Genomic DNA, 18,801 nt, shown 5'->3' on the forward strand with positions numbered 1-18,801 from the left:
GATAAAAGATGATCAGGGGCTTAGCCCACAGTGATGGATTTTTAGCATGTGTAAAATATTGGTGTTTTTTTTAACAGATACAGCATCTTAACTTTCAAATTCTGACCACCCTAAAGCAGACAAAAAGCACTGGATCACACAAAATAATTAGCTTTAACAAAGCAAAATGACATCATAAAACAACAATATCATCAGTCAGCTGCTGATTGAAGTCACCTCAGATCACTGGTCTAGGGAATAAACCTCACATCCACTAAAAGTAGAAAATATAAAACAAGACGGCTACTAAGTTTTGATGTGAGGATGAACGGAGCAAACAGTGGGTCTGATTTCAGCAGCATCAGGATGGAGGAAACATCTCTGCTGCTGCTGCTCTGTAAGTACTGGACTCATTTTACTCTGCTGTCTTCATGAATGTGGACGTTAAACTGAGCTGAGTTTCATTCCTCTGCAGCTCTGAGCTCACTGCTGTGCTGCACCACAAACGGACTGATTGATTGATAACACCAACCTGAACTCAGTTCTTCATGTTGTTGTTCAGTCTGTAGCTGCAAACATTTAGCAACAGCTCATCTCTTCATTCAGTTTAAACCTTCATTTTATTATAAAACCACAAGTTTGAGCTTCAGCTGCTGCGTTCAGTAACACAGAAGCTAACTGTGGCTAACACGGTGATAAACAGAAAACAGACTTACAATAAACAGTCATTCAAAACTGTCTGAGATGATGTGACAGTAAAATATAGACATAAATAAAATAGTAAATTAAGTTAAAACTACTAAACAGAAACAGAAACCTAACAAAAAATAAACTAGAAGCTCTCAGAGAGAACAGACCTCCATGAAGCCACAGGGTCACTTACCTGATAAAAACCCCACAAGGTCCAGCAGCCCACCCAGTACCCCCTATATGTGGAACCAGATCCAGAATACCAACATGATCCGGGTCAAACAAAGTCGGATTATAACATCTACCATAACGTCATCTTGTCTTTTTTTAATGATTCTGGATGTTTTCTGATGAGTTAGAAGCTGTGACGGCAAAATTATCTCCCCATAGCAAAGAATCCTTAAAAACAACCCCAGATCCAGGCGGTGATCCGGATCCCCCCGAAAATCTAATCAGTTGTTCTTTTATTCTGTTTCTGACATTTCCTGGATATTTAATGAAAACCCATCTATAACTTTTAGAGTGATGTTGCTGACAGACAAACTTAACAGCAGAGAAAACAGAATAAAATCATGTGGCTCAGCTTCGGCTCTGCTCCAACAAAGGAATGAGGAAGACTCCGATGGGGGAGTGTTGGAGAAAAATACATTACCAAGAGTCTGGATGAGGGAAGTTTAACCACGTTTATTACAGGAAAGAGAAATAATGCTTGTACAAGGAGAACATCACATCAGACTCAGAAAAGGTCTCAGGAGGTTCTGCAGAACCAGGACTAAGGAAAGTAGTTTTAGTAGCGCTGACCTCTGATGTCATGGAGGTCCTGGAGAAACTGATCCTGAGATGCCTCAAGCCCCCGATTCCTGCATCACAAGACCCTCTGCAGTTTGCATGTCGGCCCCATCTAGAGGTTGATGGTGCAATCATTCATCTGCTGCAGACCTTCAACACCATCCAACTCGTGGCTGAGGCAGAAGTTGGCAAACGTATGTAAACATGTACGAGTGTGTGAAAGAACCAAAGATGCAAACTGCTGCTGCAAGACTTCTGTCCTGAGTTATAGATTCATTGTGTAACAGGTACAGCGATGCGCCTGATGCTGGTTCACAGACATGAGCTGGTTTCCATTTCACCTGCTACATATAACTTATTCCAGGAAAGAAAGAAAGAAAGAAAGAAAGAAAGAAAGAAAGAAAGAAAGAAAGAAAGAAAGAAAGAAAGGAAAGAAGGAAGGAAGGAAGGAAGGAAGAAAGAAAGAAAGAATTACAAGACAACTCAAAGTGCTTTACATCAAAATTTAAAGGAAATTGCAAAAGAAAACATGAACAAACAAAAAAGAACAGATAGAAACAGATAGACAGAAACAAACAGAAGATTCAGTTTCAGATGAAATGAACAGATTTCAAACACAATCTTCATCATGACCATAATTACCATCATCATCATCAAAGTACAAGAAACACAGTGGGTAAAACACAGAAAAGTGACACATCCTGGATGTAACAGCATTTCTTCTGACTGGTTCTGGAAAGATGGATGCTGGTGGTCTGGATCAAGATGACCATCTCTGTAGAAAAGAATATCTTCTTGCTCCAGATTAGTTCTGGTCCACCTCACAGCTACGATGTTTCCATCATGTCCAGCTCTACATGGTAGAGAGACGTCGTGTTTGTCTGTCCTGCAGGAGAGGAAGCAACACAGATTAGAGAGTTTATGAGATCAGAGCCAAGCCAACTTTATTTATAAGAGCACTTTAGGACAGCAACCACTGGACAAAGAGCTGAACATAAAACAACTAAAACAATAAAACATTAAATAATAAAGGACAAGGCAATAAAATCAGCAAAACAATAAAATAAAAAAAAAAACAAAACAAGCAAAAAGAGCAAACTCATACTGAGTGAAACGCTAATGAAAAGAGGGTCTAAGCAGGGATTTAAACCTGGACAGTGATGAAGCTGGTCTGACCTGCAGTGGCAGAGACGTCCACAGCTCTGGTCCCTCCACAGAAAAGCCTGTCCCCTCTGAGCTTCCTCCACATCCTCAGCACCTCCAGGAGCAGCTGACCCGCTGACCGGAGGGACCGGGAGGGGGAGTACATGTGAAGCAGCTCAGAGAGGTGGGGTGGGACAAGGTCATTTATAGACTTAAAAACAAATAAAAAGATTTTAAAATGAACCCTAAAACGAACAGGCAACCTGTGCAGTGTGGTTAAAACTGGATAAATGTGTTCTCTCTTTCATGTTCCAGTCAACAGACGAGCTGCAGACGGGACAGAGGTTTCTGAGAGACACCAAAGTACAAGACATTACAGTATTCCAACCATGTTGTTATAAATGCATGAATTACTGTTTCAAAGTCCTGCTTTGAAAGAATGTGTTTGGTCTTTGCCAGCTGCCTCAGCTGGAAAAAGCTAGATTTGACCACTGCACCGATCTGCCTGTCTAGATTAAAATCAACATCCATTTTTACTCCCAGATTTGGGACAGCAACTTTATAATACTGTGCCAGAGGACCAAGTCGACAGGAGAGGACCCAGCAGCACCAGGACTAAAAAAAAAACAATTAAGGCCAACCAGACTTTGAGTTCATTGAGAGATTAAAAGTTTTTCTTAAGCGTGCTTCCTAATAACTGACCCAAAGGGAAGGAGGTATAATAAAAAGAGTAATGGCCCAAGAATGGACCCCTGGGGGACGCCACATGATAGAGGAGCAGAGGGTGACTGGAAATGGTCCAGTTTAACAGATTATGTCCTCTCAGACAGGTAGGACCTGAACCATTCCAGGGCAATACCACGAATACCAACACAGTGCTCCAGACATGTCATTAAAATGTTGTGATCCACTGTGTCAAAGGCTGCTGTTAAATCCAATAAAACCAAGATCACACGGTCACCAGAATCTGTAGCTAAAAGAAGATCATTAAAACCTCAGTAGAGGCGACTCGGTGCTATGAAGAGACTTAAAACCAGACTGAAAGACCTCAAAAACATTATTTACCTCTAAAAACTCCTTTATCTGTGAGAAAACAATCCTCTCTAAGATTTTTTAAATGAAAGGAAGTTTGGAAATTGGTCTGAAATTACACAGAACGGTGGGATCCAGGCTGGTTTGATGAGCAGTGGTTGGACATAGTATCTTATAATCTTTAGGAACCAGACCTGAGGACAGATTGTTGTTAATAACAGCAGAATCGATGGTCCTACAGTGGAAATAAGCTCCTTGAATAATCGTGGTGGGAGAGCATCTGTAGGGGAACCCGAGGGCTTCAGAAGACCAACAATCTGACAGTGAAAAGACGAAGACACCGGTTCAAACTGGTAAAAAGGATAAGAACAGGGGGCAGAAACTGATGGGTCAAAGACCGAAGACGGTATCTCAGCCCTAAAAGAAATCACCTTATCTACAAAGAAATTAAAAATCTTTCACATGCTTCAATTGAGGGATCAATACTAACAGTCTGAGGAACATTAAGATCATAATCTATTGTTTTAAATGAAACCCGAGGCTCGTGGACATAATGATATCAGACAGATATTTTCTTCTTACATCTCTCACTTTTTTTATATTGATGCCAGCAGTCATTTAAAATCTGAAACAACACCTGGAGTTTATCCTTCTTCTATTTTCGTTCAGCTTTTCGGCACCGGCGTCTGACAGCGCGAGTCGTTTCATCCAACCACGGCTCAGCTTTGGTTTTAGGGAACCTGGATTTTAGAGGAGCCACGACATCTAAAATCTTACAGGTGGAATAAAACCAAGAGCTGAGTTTATCCGTGTCATGGCTCTCAGGAGAGGAACTCTTCACTTCCATAGCAGCATCAGAGAGACCACACTGGTCTGAACTGGACCAGAGGAAGACCTGGACCACTGGAGGTTCAGCCTGATACAAGATGAGTGTGTGGACGCAAAGACACAGCTGAAGATCCTCCTTCCACCATGAAGCAGTTCTTCTGATGTCCAAGCAGTGAAAGAACACAGATTAAATACAAAGTTGTTGTAATCCAATAATAAAAGCAGGAATAAAATAAAATGTTTGAGTTTTGAGACAGCTGCAGTGCATCATGGGATACAGTATGTGAAGGTGGTCAGATGCATACTGGAGGTTTGACAGAAACGTGAATACTGAGCAGCACGTTTACTAAATCTGTGCAGTCCTGTTTGTATTTAGAAATATTTTTTTAAAAAAGAAAAAAAACCTGTTTGTCTTTTACAGACGAGAATATTTCAACAAAAATGATCTAATTTATCCAGAAAATTATATATATAATAAACGACGGCTGCTCCTGCACTACCCGATGGATTCTCGGCTGCGTCTGTATATAATTTTATGTAACTATAAAACTTGTCAATATATGCCTGAACAGAACCTGAATTACAGCCCCTCCCCCCTGCTCTTCTTTTCCAGTAAGGTACAGTCCACTTCTCCACTGGGAGTGATCCTTGGTGGAATTACCGACCTTGGCACAGCCGGGCTGATGTTTATTCCAGCTCTTCCCATTTCAGCTGCTCTTTCCAACACTTTCCATCCAAAGCTCTTATATCTCTTCTTCTCCACTTCCCAGCATGGTTGCACTGTAGCTTGTGTGGGGGGTCTGACTGTGTCCTTTTAAATTAACTCAATAATTTAAAGACAGCTGCAGTCTTCTAAGTACAAACGGCATGTCTCCCACCTCAACCTGCAATGCTGCCGCTGGAGTTGTCTTAACAGCACCAGAGATGAAGCGTAACGCCTGACTCTGAATGTTATCCAGTTTGTTTAGAACTGTGTCAGCAGCGGATCCAAACACTACACAACCATAATCTACTGTAGTCCTTATTAGACCAGTATACAAAGCTTTCAAAGCCTGTCTGTTTGCACCCCGTCTTGTCCAACCAAACACCTCTCTACATTAAGCACTATTTTTAATTTTCCCACAATCTCCTCAGTATGACATGCTTGAGTAAGTTTTTTTTATCAAACAATACACCCGAAAACTTGAATTACTTTACTCTTTCAATCACTTGGTAATATAATCTAAGTTTCAGTTGAGGGGCGGCTTCTCCAACTTTTTCTTTCTTCTACGCGTCCACCATATTAGTCGGGCAGGAAGTGAGCGGTTCTGTTTAACTGGGATTAAATATTAGTGTTTGTAAATATTTAAGATGATTGTTTTTGTGTTCAATTACTGGTGAAAAATGTTTGAAACCTCATAAATATGACTAACTAACAATAATACTATATTATCTATCAATAATCAATAATCACTGATAAATAAAAGTGTTTATGGGGTTTAAAGTAAGTCATATTCTGAATGGGTGGGAAGAATCATTGTCAAAGAGAAAACTAAAAACTTTGTGTTAATCAGAAGCAGATGTGGTTCATTTATCCCTGTAAGATTAGATATTATTATTATAATCCTCTGGTTTAAAGGCATCGTTATATAAAATATTAATGTCTAATTTATTTGTATATAAATGCATTCTTAAATAGATGTATATATTTATTCATTATTTTTGAGAAAATTAGTCTTACAAAACATTTAACAATAAAAACCTGCAGCCTGTTGTCATTACTTTTTTCTGCTAATAGAGTCCATAAGAATAACAGACAAAAGTAATCACATGTACCTCTTTAATTATGTCCAATGTGAAGATTCGAGTGCTACAGCAATAAGATATTTACATGATGTAATTAATTATGACTAAAAAAAAACAGCACAGAATTTAGAGTTTAAACAGTGTTTAGGGAAGCACTGATCCACATTTACAGATACTATTCTGATACCAGAGTTCTATTATTGTTATTATTATTGTTTTTCTTTTTACATGAGGCTTTACTAAACTCCTCTTTACAAGCAAATATATGTACCAATGCATGTCCCAAAAGGCAACTTGAAGCATGAGGTCAGAAAACAGGAAAAATCCCATCCTGAAAACAAACATGCAACTGTAAGATGATACTTATTCAATTTTAAGACAGCGTTACTAGATACTACATACTAGTACAATATACCAGATAAAAAAACTGTCATATAAACAGCACAGATCACCATGGCAACACAGTTTGTGTCAACATGAAAAAAGGGGTGAACTTCTAGACTACTCCTTTCCAAATAAATACAAAGGGCTGCTTCATCTGATCAGCACAAATTAGCTACACAGACTCTTAGCATAAAAAACAAGGTTTTAAATATTTGCAATAAAAGAAAAGTTAAAACAATTTGATCAGTAAATTAATGCTCGTGTCTCTGATAAATGTCTCCTGGATGATAAACTGTACCTTGGCTGCAAGTGTTTAATCAGGCTGTGAAACATCTTGTTTTCCACCACCGACAACGGTTTGTCATCGAGTACGATGAAACTGAGCAACTTCTCTGTAATCCCTTCAGCTTTTACTTCTGCTGAAAGTTTACTTTGCTTTTTCAATAACTCCACAAGAGATTCCTGCCGGCTCTTTTCCTCTTTCTCCCGCTGGCTAAAAAGTCTTTGTGCTCTTTTAAGTGATACTTTTTTAAATGTGTGATTAAATTAGTGGTGTTGTACATCACGACGGAGGTTCCACCTCTCAGAACAACAGCTTTACAAACATTGCATGTTGCTGTCTTGCTTTGGGGGTTTCAGCTGAAAAATATCTCCACACTGTGGACATGTTGAGTGGAAATGTTTGCTAACTTGAGTGCTGCTCAATGCTAACCTGCTGCAAACTGCAGAACGGATTTCCTGAATGGAAATTTCCGATCCATGAATTAAGTTGTTATCGGAACCACATACCGATACTGGATCGCATCGGCCACATCCCTAGCGGTATTATAAAACCCCTTTTATTTTTATATTTTTACATCTATTATTAAAAACATTAATATACAAAACATGGTATTTAAAAATTCATTGCATCAATAAAATCTGTCCCAACAGTAATAAATGTTACTATAGTAAACTCTGTAATACTAAAAATAAATCTTATTTATTTAACATCCATCCTCAACATGGAGATTTTGGACTAACTTTTGAATTTTCTCATTTATTTTTAAATATATTTCTTTATAATTAGTACTTTTCCCTATAATTTAATATTTTAACTTGCTCCTAATTTCTTTATTCTGGGTTGTTAGAGTTGTTTTAGACACCAGATGTCAGTAAAGAGCTTCTTCACTTGTTTCATGCTCAGTCTGTTGTCAGACGAAAGGGTCACTAGTTGACAGAAACACTGTTCAGTTCATCAGCGGTGACTTTGTCTTCAGTCTGTCTCAGCTGGATTTCATAGAGCTGGTGTGGTGGAGCAGGTAAACATGGAACACCTGCAGGATTGTGGCCCTCGGGACCAGAGATGACCATCCCTGGTTTACAGTTTTACAACACAGTGTGAAAAGTGTTAAATGTGTTTGAGGTTTTGCTAAAAGATGGACGAGTTTAGCAAAATGTGTCCAAGTACCTGAACAGTGTTTGTTTGGCCACAGGAGGGTTTGATTAGAGAAATTAATTTAGAGCTCTGAGAATCTGGTTTAGAGAACAAGGTTTAGTGTTTTAGCAGCTCAGAAAGGGAAAAATATTGTTTGACATTCACTCCAATATTTAACTGAATAAAGAACGAGCATGTGCAAGTAAAGGTGCATCAGGGACAAACCACCAAACTGTGCAATGAAGCTTTTCCATCAACTCTGAGTTGTCTGACCTTTAAACAAAGTAAATGAGACGGACCTTTGAAGGAAGAAGAAACACAAAATTCAAGTAGCAAAATAAAGCTGTCAATAATTTAAAAAAGTTATTTTTCTTTGTATGAACTCATCTCATCTTTCAGTCTTTATTCTAGAGCTCCTAATGTGTGCAGGGCAGAGACACAGTAATTTGCCTAAAGTTTAATTTTAGTATTAAACTGAAAATAAAAAAAGATATTTTCTTTAGTTCTTTCCTGTAAAAAACTGATGTTTGTTGAAATCACTGAAATATGTTAGAAATATGGACAAGTGCTGGTAAATTCATGTATATGAATAAATTCAGGTTCAGAAAACTTTACGAGTTTACCCATACGAGCAGTTCATTAAATAGAGGGAAAATGCACATCATTCAATAAAGTGTTAAAACAGTGAAACACACATAATAACATTAAAAGCTAAGGTGAGAAACTACAGTTATGTTTGTTTTTTCCTGTGTTGCTGATGTTTTGGTGGATTTTCATCTCGTCTGTCTTGTGTAGGTGCTCCCGATGATTGTCTGCTTTGTTTTTGTCTTGAAGCTGTTGCAGCTGGTTTCCTGTTCCCTTTACAGGTGTAGCAGCTGGTTGTCTGATGTTTCCTGTTTAAGATCCAGCTGTGCTTCCTCCAGCTGTTACTCCTTCATGGTGGATGAGCTCCTGGAAAGTTTCTTCCTGAATGAGTTCTCAGGATCTACAGCAGGACACACCTTCATGGACGCTAACAGTCTGAAACAAGCAACGTACTGGAGTCCAAAACGGATTCAGTGATGCACACAGCTGATCAACTTATGACACCACTCTGACATCACAGATCACCGATCAGTGCTGATCAATACCAGGTCTGCAGGCTGTAAAAACAGGCGGAAGCTGCCTGAGTGTCCTTTCTTCATCCATCTTCATCCATGATCATAAGAGGAGCTGGATCAATGGATCTGCTTCCGTTCTTGATGTCCTCTGTTTGATCCCAGACCTGGACTGTCCCTGCTGAGGAGACAGAAGACAGTCAGACAGACAGTCAGACAAACAAACTAAAAGCCATAAAATCAGCAAACCTTTGACTTTCAGCAGGACTGTTTTTAGTTTCCGGGTGTTTCCCTCCATGCTGTCGACTTTACACTGATACCGTCCACTGTCTTGATGTGTGGGACATGTCAGAGTCAGACTGAGGTCTCCAGTTGTCTGGTAGTCTTTGTTCATCTTTGTTCTTTCACTGTAGACCTGGTCCTGCTCTCCAGGCTGATCAGAACCGTTTTCACACACATGGACCTTTATCTCTGGTTTAGGTTCAAGGCGCTTCCAAACCACTGTAGCATGTTCAGGCAGGTCAGGTGTAGTTCTGAAGGGCAGCGGGACAGACTCCGCCCCCTCCTTCACCTCCACCTGGCAGACTGAGAGAAGAAGAAAACACCATCAGCTGTACAGACAGCAGCAGCTTTTCATGGCGTCACTGAATGAATCCAAAGCTGTAGAGAAAGCTGCAGGACAGAAGCAGGTGAGAGCAGAAGGTAACAGGAAGGTCTGCAGACTGATGCTGTCGGGATGTTTAGTCCATGTGCTGCTTCACAGGGATGTCTCTTCACACCAAACATGTCTACTGTCAGAGTCCAAGTTCTCTCCACAACAACCCTCTGCTGTGTCCACACAGCATTTTACACACGACACACCTTCACATCACAGTCTGTTTCTGCAGCAGCATCATTAAATCCACACCATCCACTCACCTCATCTCTCTTCTTCAGGCCGGCTTATTGATCACTTGTTGATCAGTGGTAGTCAAACACTGTGTGAACATCAGCTGATCCAGTGTGAAGAAGCTGCTGCAGAACCAGACTCCATGAAGATTTAACTGCATTTAAAGCTGCAGCTGCTCTTTCTTCTTCTTCACATTAGAAACATCAAGTTTGCAAAGAGAAAACTGGATGAGTGAAAATACGAGTTCCCGTCACATGAGAAGCAGCTTTCCAGCTTCATTTCTACCCCCTGAGCTTTCCTATCAAGCAGCATCTTTCACTGGAACCTGACTTCAGCCCAGTTTAATATGAAAATGATAATCAATGAATCCGTCATTCCCAGCAACAATTGCTCCTGATCAGATTTGCTGCTTCCTACATAAAAACTGCATCATTCCATCCGTCCTGTAGGAGCGTCTTTGCAGGGTGAAGCAAGCGGGAGAAAGCTTCAGTTTCTGAGTATAATCCCAGCTTACAGTCAGAAATCTGATTCCAGATGGAAGGAGCTTTCATGTCTGGATTGTATTACCTCACCTGTTGGTTCGGATCGTTTCTCTGCTTCCACTGATGCAACACACACATCTGCTCAGTTTCACACACAACTAGTTAATGACGGTCATTCAGGAATGTTTCTCTACAAACACTGAGAGAAAAGATGAGGAAGCTCTCACACCATCTTCTTCATTTCTGTTCCTGCTGATTTCAGGACTAATCTTCTTCTCAGATGTGAAAACAGGGTTTTTGCTTTCATGCTGCAGGAAGTGAAAAGCTGATGTTTCTCTTCTGATCAGCTCATCTGGTCAGCACAAACTTCTCTCTACACAAGTGGGAATTCTGGAATGTTTCCATTGATCCCATGTCTCTGTCCTCGGAAGTGATCAAACTTGTCCCGACTGTCCTGTATCTCTGCCTACTGCAGCTTTTCCTCAACTTCACTCATTCTAATGTGATGTTATGTTCAATGACAAACAGCAGCTAAATGCTTCACTCATTAAATCTCCTTTACACTCAAACACACGTTCCAAATGAACTTTCTAACCAGTATTGATCACAACTAATCAGCTGATTGGAACAATACAGAAACATGAGATTTAAAGCACTGACCTCTGACTGTGAGCTCCACTTGTTTCTTCTTCAGGGTGTTCCCCTCCATGCTGTAGACTCTGCAGGTGTAGGTGTTACTGTCTTTGTCTGTGGGGTGTTTTAGTGTCAGACTGAGGTCTCTGGTTTCTAGCAGGTCTTCATTCATCTTTGTTCTGTTGCTGTACCCCTGGTGCTGTTTTTCAGGCTGGTCAGAACCTTTCTGATACACATGGACTATCCTGTAACTGTCCCTCCACTCCACTTTAGCATCAGCAGACAGGTGACCTGTGATTTTCCAGGGCAGTACGACAAAGTCTTTCCCCGAATCCACCACTACCTGTTCAACTAAGAGAAACAAACACCATCAGCTGTACAGACAATAGCAGCAACTCTTTCTCTCTGACTGTATGAAGGCAAATATTTGCAGGTAAAACATGTTTGACTGGGCCCAATCTGAAATCTTTCCCATTGCTCCAGTCAACAGAGACAGTGTTGTTTATGCTGTCTGTCCAATCAGCAGCAGGCCTCAGTGTTATTGTCACATGACCACAATCAAAGCTTTACTTTCTGAAGCAGAATCAGTGAAAAATGTAAACAAAACCTGTTCTGCTTTATCTGAATTTTAACAATACAAATTTCTACTCTCAAACTTGTCCATCATGAACATTTCAGCCATTTCAACTCTTTTTTTTCCTTACGTATGGTGTGTCGGCCATGTTTGTGTTACTATTACTACTTAAAGTGTGCGTGTTGGTCAGAACTACTTGACTGTGTTCTCTGTGCATGTAGCAGGCAGTGTCTCTTTTCTCTCTGACCCAGCAGACATGGCTGGTGAGGACGGGCTCTGTGACTCATGTTGTAGTTGTGTTGCTGTTTCTCTATTGCTTTCTTCTCTTGCCTACTGAATCCTCTGATTTTGGGCCAGCAGGGTTGCAGTGATGCTGGGAGCTGTGGTACAGTTGTGAAAAGTATGAGAAGTTGTGAGGGTGAATAATCGCATCCCACTGGTGTTGCTCTGTAAGCTGCCAATGCTTGCAGTTTCCACAAGTTTTTAACAGTGGCCACAACCCATTTGTCTTCCCCGTTAGGCCTTTGGAACTCCTGGGCTACTTGTAATATGTGCAAATCTGCGATTTTAATAAAAGTCTGAATAAGTCACTGCTGTATTGAGGGCCATTATCTAAAATAACAGTCTCTTGTATCCCATGACGACCAAATACAGTGCAGCAGCAACACAGTAAATACACAGCAACAACTGTGCTTATTGATGCAACATTAAGCTGTACAAGCTCAATGTGCCATGAGAAGTAGTCCACCACCAGAAGAGAAGACTTTTGATCCCTGAAGAACAGGTCTGGGCCTACTCTTTGTGCTGGTGTGGTCAGCAGGAGCCATCTTTGTGACGCTCTATGTTGTCTGTGAGATGTTGCAGTCTTAGATCCCCCATGTGAGATGGGACATTCAGTGAATGTGATTTAATAACTTTCATCACATCATGGTGTTTTTATGGGCACATGCCCTCCAGGATAATCCGGCTACTCAGTTTGATTTGGAGGAGAATGACAAAAAATGTCACACCTTCCTCCAGTTTACATTCCCACTGCACTTTACTCATGCTGACCAAACCACCTGGACAAAGATGTACGGTAGCAACAACTGCTCACTAGGGGGAGTTATTCCCCAAAACAATCGCTGACCAACAAGAAAGAATAAGAAGATCCGGTTCATTGATTGGCCAGGGCCAAAACAGCAGGTTCATGGCAAGTAAACAATGGCGTAAAAATAAATGTAGTCTTGGGGTTTTGTAGATCCAGGTTTGACTTGAAAGTGAACTGAGACCTGTGGTTTTCAAGCAGACCAGAGATTAATGAGCATTTACACGGCTCCTAATGAACAGTAGCATGTGTGGAAGAGGACCAGGGTTCGTAAAAGTAAATGCATCCAAGGAAGTAGACCAGGGACCAGATAGTGGATGTACCCTATCATAGTCTCCTGTTTGGGTGTTTTTGTGGCTTTTATGTGTTATGTCTATTGTAACTACCAGAGCAGTGCTATTTCCTGAGACTAAAGGAAAATTTGACATTTTCACACTGAACCAGATGTTAGCAGGTTTTTGTTCACTGCTGGAAAAAGAAGCTTTGTCCTCAGAAGTGACCAAACTTGTCCCATCTGTCCTGTGTCTCTGCCTGCTGCAGTCTTTCCTCATATTCACTCATTCTAATGTGATGTTATGTTCAATGTCAAACAGCAGCTAAATGCTGCACTCATTCAATCACATTTACACTCAAACAGTACTGTACTGATAACAGCTGATCAGCTGGTTGGACAAATACAGAAACATCATATTTAAACCACTAACTTTTGATTGTGAGTTTCACTTGTTTTTTCACCAGGATCTTTTCGTCCCGGCTGTAGACGCTGCAGGTGTAGGTGTTCCTGTCTCCATCTGTGAGCTGTTTCAGAGTCAGACTGAGGTCTCCAACTTTTAGGTTTCCCTCCATCACTGTTCTGTTTCTGTAAAACTGATGCTGTTCTTCTGGCTGGTCAGAACTGTTCAGATGCACATGGACCAAGTCATTCTCCAGGTCCCTCCACTCTATTTTGGCATCTGCAGGCAGGTGAACTGTGGTTCTGCAGGGCAGCAGGACAGACTCCATCCCCTCCTCCACCTCCACCTGGTAGACTGAGAGAAACAAACACCATCAGCTGTACAGACAGACAGCAGCAGCAGCTCTGATGGTCACATGACCGTCTCATCCTGGTCTCAGGGTCTCATGCTGGAGGAGGACTCTCAGTATTCAGACAGAAGAAGTTCCAGCAGTTTCTCCGAGGCCACCGGGTGTTTGACAGAAACCTCTTTCTGATGAAGACAGATTATCTTCTTTAGGACATTTACCAACGAAGGAATCAAAAACTAACGAAGAACCAATCAATGGATGAGTGAGAAAAGAAGGAACTGATTAGAAATTAGAGAGTGAGATGTGTTGATGGAACATGAAGGAAGTTTTAGTTCATAGATCTATTTTCCATCTGTCCATCCACACACAGAACGTCCTGATCAGCTCTGACTGACACCAAACTAAGAAACATTCACTGACTCTGAATCTCTGACTGACTGAGCTTTTGTGTCTTTTTCCCTTTAACTTACAGGAATGCTTATCTTAACGGAGAGGCATATAGCTCATGAGAATCCAGCAGTTTTTCCTCAGAAACAAAGAGTAGGACTGGAAGGGAACAATATTTAGACAATGAATACAGGAAGTAAACAGGACATGAACAACTGAACTGAGAGATTAAGGCCCTGGTAGTAAAGTATTCTTTACTCGGGAACCTTCCTCAGTGAGAGAAATTATCCAGAAGTATCTGAGCAGCAGCCATGATCTCAGTCATGAAGAGCTCTTAGAATGATCTAAATACTAAACAAAGAAACACCAAATGTTTCCATTACTATCTCCTTTAGGAAACACTGGAGCATTCTTTATAAAAGGAATAAGATAATTCTGTCCCACAATTCCTTGCAGCATCAAGTTGTACTAACTGTGATTACTGTGAATAGATATCAGGATAACAGAGCTGCCAACTTTTAAATAATCCTCGGAGTGAGATTTGGTGGAACCAAACAAAATGTTGTTGCAAACACGGTAGCAAGACATGGCAATCATTATGTTTCATTTTGTGCAGGTTTAATCATAAAATACACCACTCAGAAGTAACAACATGTAAGATGGTAAACAAATAGGTCTTCAAAGTACCAACAGAAACTTAAAAATAAAACAGGAACCAACTCAGCTACAACAAGAAGGATAAGACAAGACAGAGGGAATTTCATAATAATAATAATTTCTCTAGATCTGTGTGCCTTGTCAAACTGGCTTTTGGCCTTTTATTGAGGCCTTAATTATCAACTGATCGAGGTGAGAGAGTATGAAAATGATTACAGCACGTAGAAATAGATGGACCTGCTTCTGCTGCTGGGTCTGAGACTGAGGACCATGTGGTTCATGATGTTAATCTTTGCCAATACTGATGATGTTAAAGTGGTGCTGAAAGGTTCAGTTTATGTGATTGTTATGCAATAAGGAGTTTGCTAGGAAACACCAACACATGAGTCATGTTTTGTATTGTACCTCCTGTCTGACTGTTAACTTATTCCAATCTGTATCTTAAAAGATGCAAGCTGGACAGCTTTCTGATCCCTCCATCCATTTTCTATACCGCTTAGTCCATTTCAGGGTTAAGGGGAAGCTGGAGCCTATCCCGGCAACTAGCAGGTGAGAGGCAGGTACACCTGGACAGGTCACCAGTCCACCGCAGGGCCACTTTCTGATTCAAGTCACTCTCTTATTTTTAATGACTGAATGAATTCAGTAATACTTATGAAACAGCCTGTTTTCCAGGTTAGATATTTAATAAGGTATTAAATCTGAATCAAAATCACCAACAATAGGTGATATAATAACCAGACTCTGACTTATTGATCAGTCACTGTGGCCTTAAAGTTGGAAAATTCTCCTGTTTTATTTTGTTTATTTAAAAAAATATTGGAAATCATTTGTTATCAACATTACACACTTTGTTGTCTGGTGCATTCAGTTTATCAGATAACACGATGTCAGGAGGATCTTCAGAACCCTGAAGTTTCAAAGAATCCATTGATACCAAATATGTCATGATTGATCACTGGGGCGGACTAAAGTATTGATACAGGGTGGAACTGGTTTTTATTATGAGGCGGAAACAACTTGGATGAATTTCTGATAGTAATCAATCTGTTGTCCCCAAATGAATCTTAACGTGTTGCCTAGACAACTGCTGCTGATATCAGCTCAAACTCTGTTTTAGTTCAGGCACTGCTCGCCTCTCTTCTCTAAGAAATAATAAGAAGCTGCCCCTCACTTTGTTTTCTTATCCTATGTTTTTTTTTTTTCTCTCCCTTTTCTGGCATCCAGACTTCACTTTCTCTGGGAAATAAGTGACTTGTTTCTCTGGCTGCACTCTGTGTGTAACTCGGTTAAACCAACCAACTGTTACTGGTGTGGACTAAACCATGTTACACAATTTCAGAGGGGTGATAGGGCCTCTAAGAACATTCATCATTATTATAATGCAAAATTCGGTCTGTCTGCACTTCCATTCAGGCAAACTGCCTTTTATTATCATAATTAGATGTTTTAAAATGGAACACAAAAAAAATTCAGCTTTATGATGATATTTTATCCCTTTCCCAGTCAGAGAGTTCTCAGTCAGAGAATTCCCGGTCAGACAGTTCCCAGTCAGAATTCCCAGTCAGAGAATTCCCAGTCAGACAGTTCCCAGTCAGAGAGTTCCCAGTCAGACAGTTCTCAGTCAGAGAGTTCCGAGTCAGACAGTTCCCAGTCAGGCAGTTCCCAGTCAGAGAATTCCCAGTCAGACAGGTCCTGGTCAGACAGTTCCCAGTCAGAGAATTCCCAGTCAGACAGTTCCTGGTCAGACAGTTCTCAGTCAGACAGTTCCCAGTCAGAGAATTCCCGGTCAGACAGTTCCCAGTCAGAGAGATCCCAGTCAGACAGCTCCCATTCAGACAGTTCCCACTCAGACAGTTCCCAGTCAGAGAATTCCCAGTTAGACATCTGAAACTGCATGAGGTCATGAATAATCTTGACTCCAGGAAGAACATTTACTGAAGCAGCAGCAGCACAGGTTAGCCAGCTGCTAATCACCACAGAAGAAGAACAGCTGCTACACGTGGGTGCAGGGAAGTTTTAACTCTGCTTGGTAATTTTGAGCTGTTTTACTGATTAATGCTTTAATCTGAGGGGCGATTTCTGACTTTGGGAACAAAACCTGAAGTTTCCCTTCAGTTTTTAGATTGACTTGTTTAGAATCTTAACTATTTCAGCTTCAAGAAGAAATTTGAGCATCAGAAAGCAACAAAAGTACTCATGGTGACCATTAGGATTATGGATGGTGTAGTTGAAGAGACTCACCTGACATTAAGTAGTGCCGAAAATAATAAAGAACACCAGCAGAAATGATAATAGACAGAACAAAGAGAATCAGAACAGCTGTGGCCCAGGATGGAAATGGTTCTAAAAAACAAACAAAAAAAAAAGAAAATATGAGCTCTAACTTGTATCTACATCCCTGAGATGAATCTACATCTCTGACCTGTATCTACATCTCTGACCTGTATCTACATCTCTGACCTGTATCTACATCTCTGACCTGTATCTACATCACTGACCTTTGACGTGTATCAGAACTACTTTCTGTCTCAGGATGTCTTTGTTTCTGTAGACGGTGCAGATGTAGCTTCCCATGTCTCTGTCTGTGGGGTATTTCAAGGTCAGACTGACGTCTCCAGAACTCAGCAGGTCTTCGTACATTTTTGTGCGGCCGCAGTAGGGGTTGTCTTGTTTCATAAACTCTTTACTTGTGTTTGGATAAACATAAACCATCATAAAATCTGGATCACAGCGAGTCCACTCCACAGTGATGTCTTTGGGCAGGTCAGGTGTTGTTCTGCAGGGCAGGATGACAGACTCCGCCCCCTCAGTCACCTTCACCTCCTCCTGATGGTCTGAAAAGCAAGAACAAAATAAATCATAGAAGCAGCATCACTAATACTGATGGCAACAGAAGCAGTGATTCATGTCTGTCCACAAACAGTAATAATAAAGTAATCTTTTAGAAACAAAGACTGCACCATCGGAGTAATGAAGAAGTTTTTCTAATGTTATTTTTTGGGATTTTTAAATATCATTAGCTTAAACAAAAACAACAACAAACATGTGGAAGAACTGCAGTATTACACACAACTGCCTAGCTCCATACACACACAAGGAGAGCGAAAATAAAGGGATCTTAGTGCAACATAATATGCTGGGTCAACTTCGCTTACCTAGTGTGGACATTCTCAAAGTACAATAAGAATGGATGACAAAAGCCAGCGAAACTCTTGTTCAGAGCGCTGAGTTGTATATCTAAGGTGTTCCATTTGCATCATCAGATGTGCCATTAAGTCCATCATCCAACATCTATGAGAGGGCGCTGCTAAGCAAAATGATTAGCCTTGCAAGAAGTGTGGTGAAAGCCACAATGGAGGCATGGGTAGCAGAGATTTTATAGTCCTGTGGCACCATCCTGTGCGGTGTTTAGTGCAATTCTTTTACTCCTTTTACCCCTTCAGCAATGGGCAGGACCAGATCATATGACTGAGGGTGCACCTCGGGCAGTTCTCATCAGTTTCTGGGAGAAGTTTGGCGAGTTGCTGTTGGAAAAGTGGAGTCTATTAAGCACCTTAAATTGGAGCAGCTCATGTCTGATAAATGTAGATGTACCCGACCAACTACCCTCTCCCCTTCTGCTGGAGAAAGACTCAAGCCTAGGTGCATCTCTCACTGCTGTTTAATATGGCCTAGAGAGGAGACTGCTGATCCTTGTAAGAGATCATAAATAGTGGACACTGCCCCCTTTTTTAAGGGATCCACCTTTAAGCATTCCTCTAATCACGCAATTTGTAGAGTTTGGGGCGAATGTAAAAAGTGTTTTTTGACATAGTTATGAACCTGCAGATATCTTATAAATGTAATTGTGGAATGTTGGATATTGACCCTAACTGCTCAAATGACATGAAGTTACCTTAAGTGAAGAAATCCCTGACCACAC

General features: G+C 40.7%; 1 protein-coding gene across 2 annotated transcripts; it reads right to left on the reverse strand.

The window, feature by feature from the left end:
• Positions 1-6,370: 6,370 nt before the first annotated feature.
• LOC121631919 lies at positions 6,371-18,184 on the reverse strand. Of its 2 annotated transcripts, XM_041972991.1 has the most exons (7): positions 18,035-18,184; positions 17,378-17,713; positions 17,121-17,222; positions 13,514-13,837; positions 11,176-11,499; positions 9,394-9,729; positions 6,371-9,325 (listed from the first exon to the last, which is right to left on the reverse strand). In XM_041972991.1, exons 1-7 carry the CDS (start codon positions 18,045-18,047, stop codon positions 9,228-9,230), a joined length of 1,533 nt encoding a protein of 510 aa, XP_041828925.1. In that variant the 5' UTR covers positions 18,048-18,184; the 3' UTR covers positions 6,371-9,227. The 2 variants fall into 2 exon arrangements, with proteins under 2 accessions (XP_041828925.1, XP_041828926.1); XM_041972992.1 differs by lacking the exon at positions 17,121-17,222.
• Between the last annotated feature and the right edge of the window lie 617 nt (positions 18,185-18,801).

Source organism: Melanotaenia boesemani, chromosome 21 (genome assembly GCF_017639745.1).
Source record: "Melanotaenia boesemani isolate fMelBoe1 chromosome 21, fMelBoe1.pri, whole genome shotgun sequence".
In the NCBI taxonomy this organism is placed as follows: domain Eukaryota; kingdom Metazoa; phylum Chordata; class Actinopteri; order Atheriniformes; family Melanotaeniidae; genus Melanotaenia; species Melanotaenia boesemani.

Coding starts and splice junctions, on each gene's coding strand:
- LOC121631919 (XM_041972991.1), bottom strand. Junction 17,223..17,377: donor AGTTCTGATACACGTCAAAG/GTCAGTGATGTA, acceptor TTTGTTTTTTAG/AACCATTTCCATCCTGGGCC. Junction 13,838..17,120: donor TCGGCACTACTTAATGTCAG/GTGAGTCTCTTC, acceptor TGTTTCTCTCAG/TCTACCAGGTGGAGGTGGAG.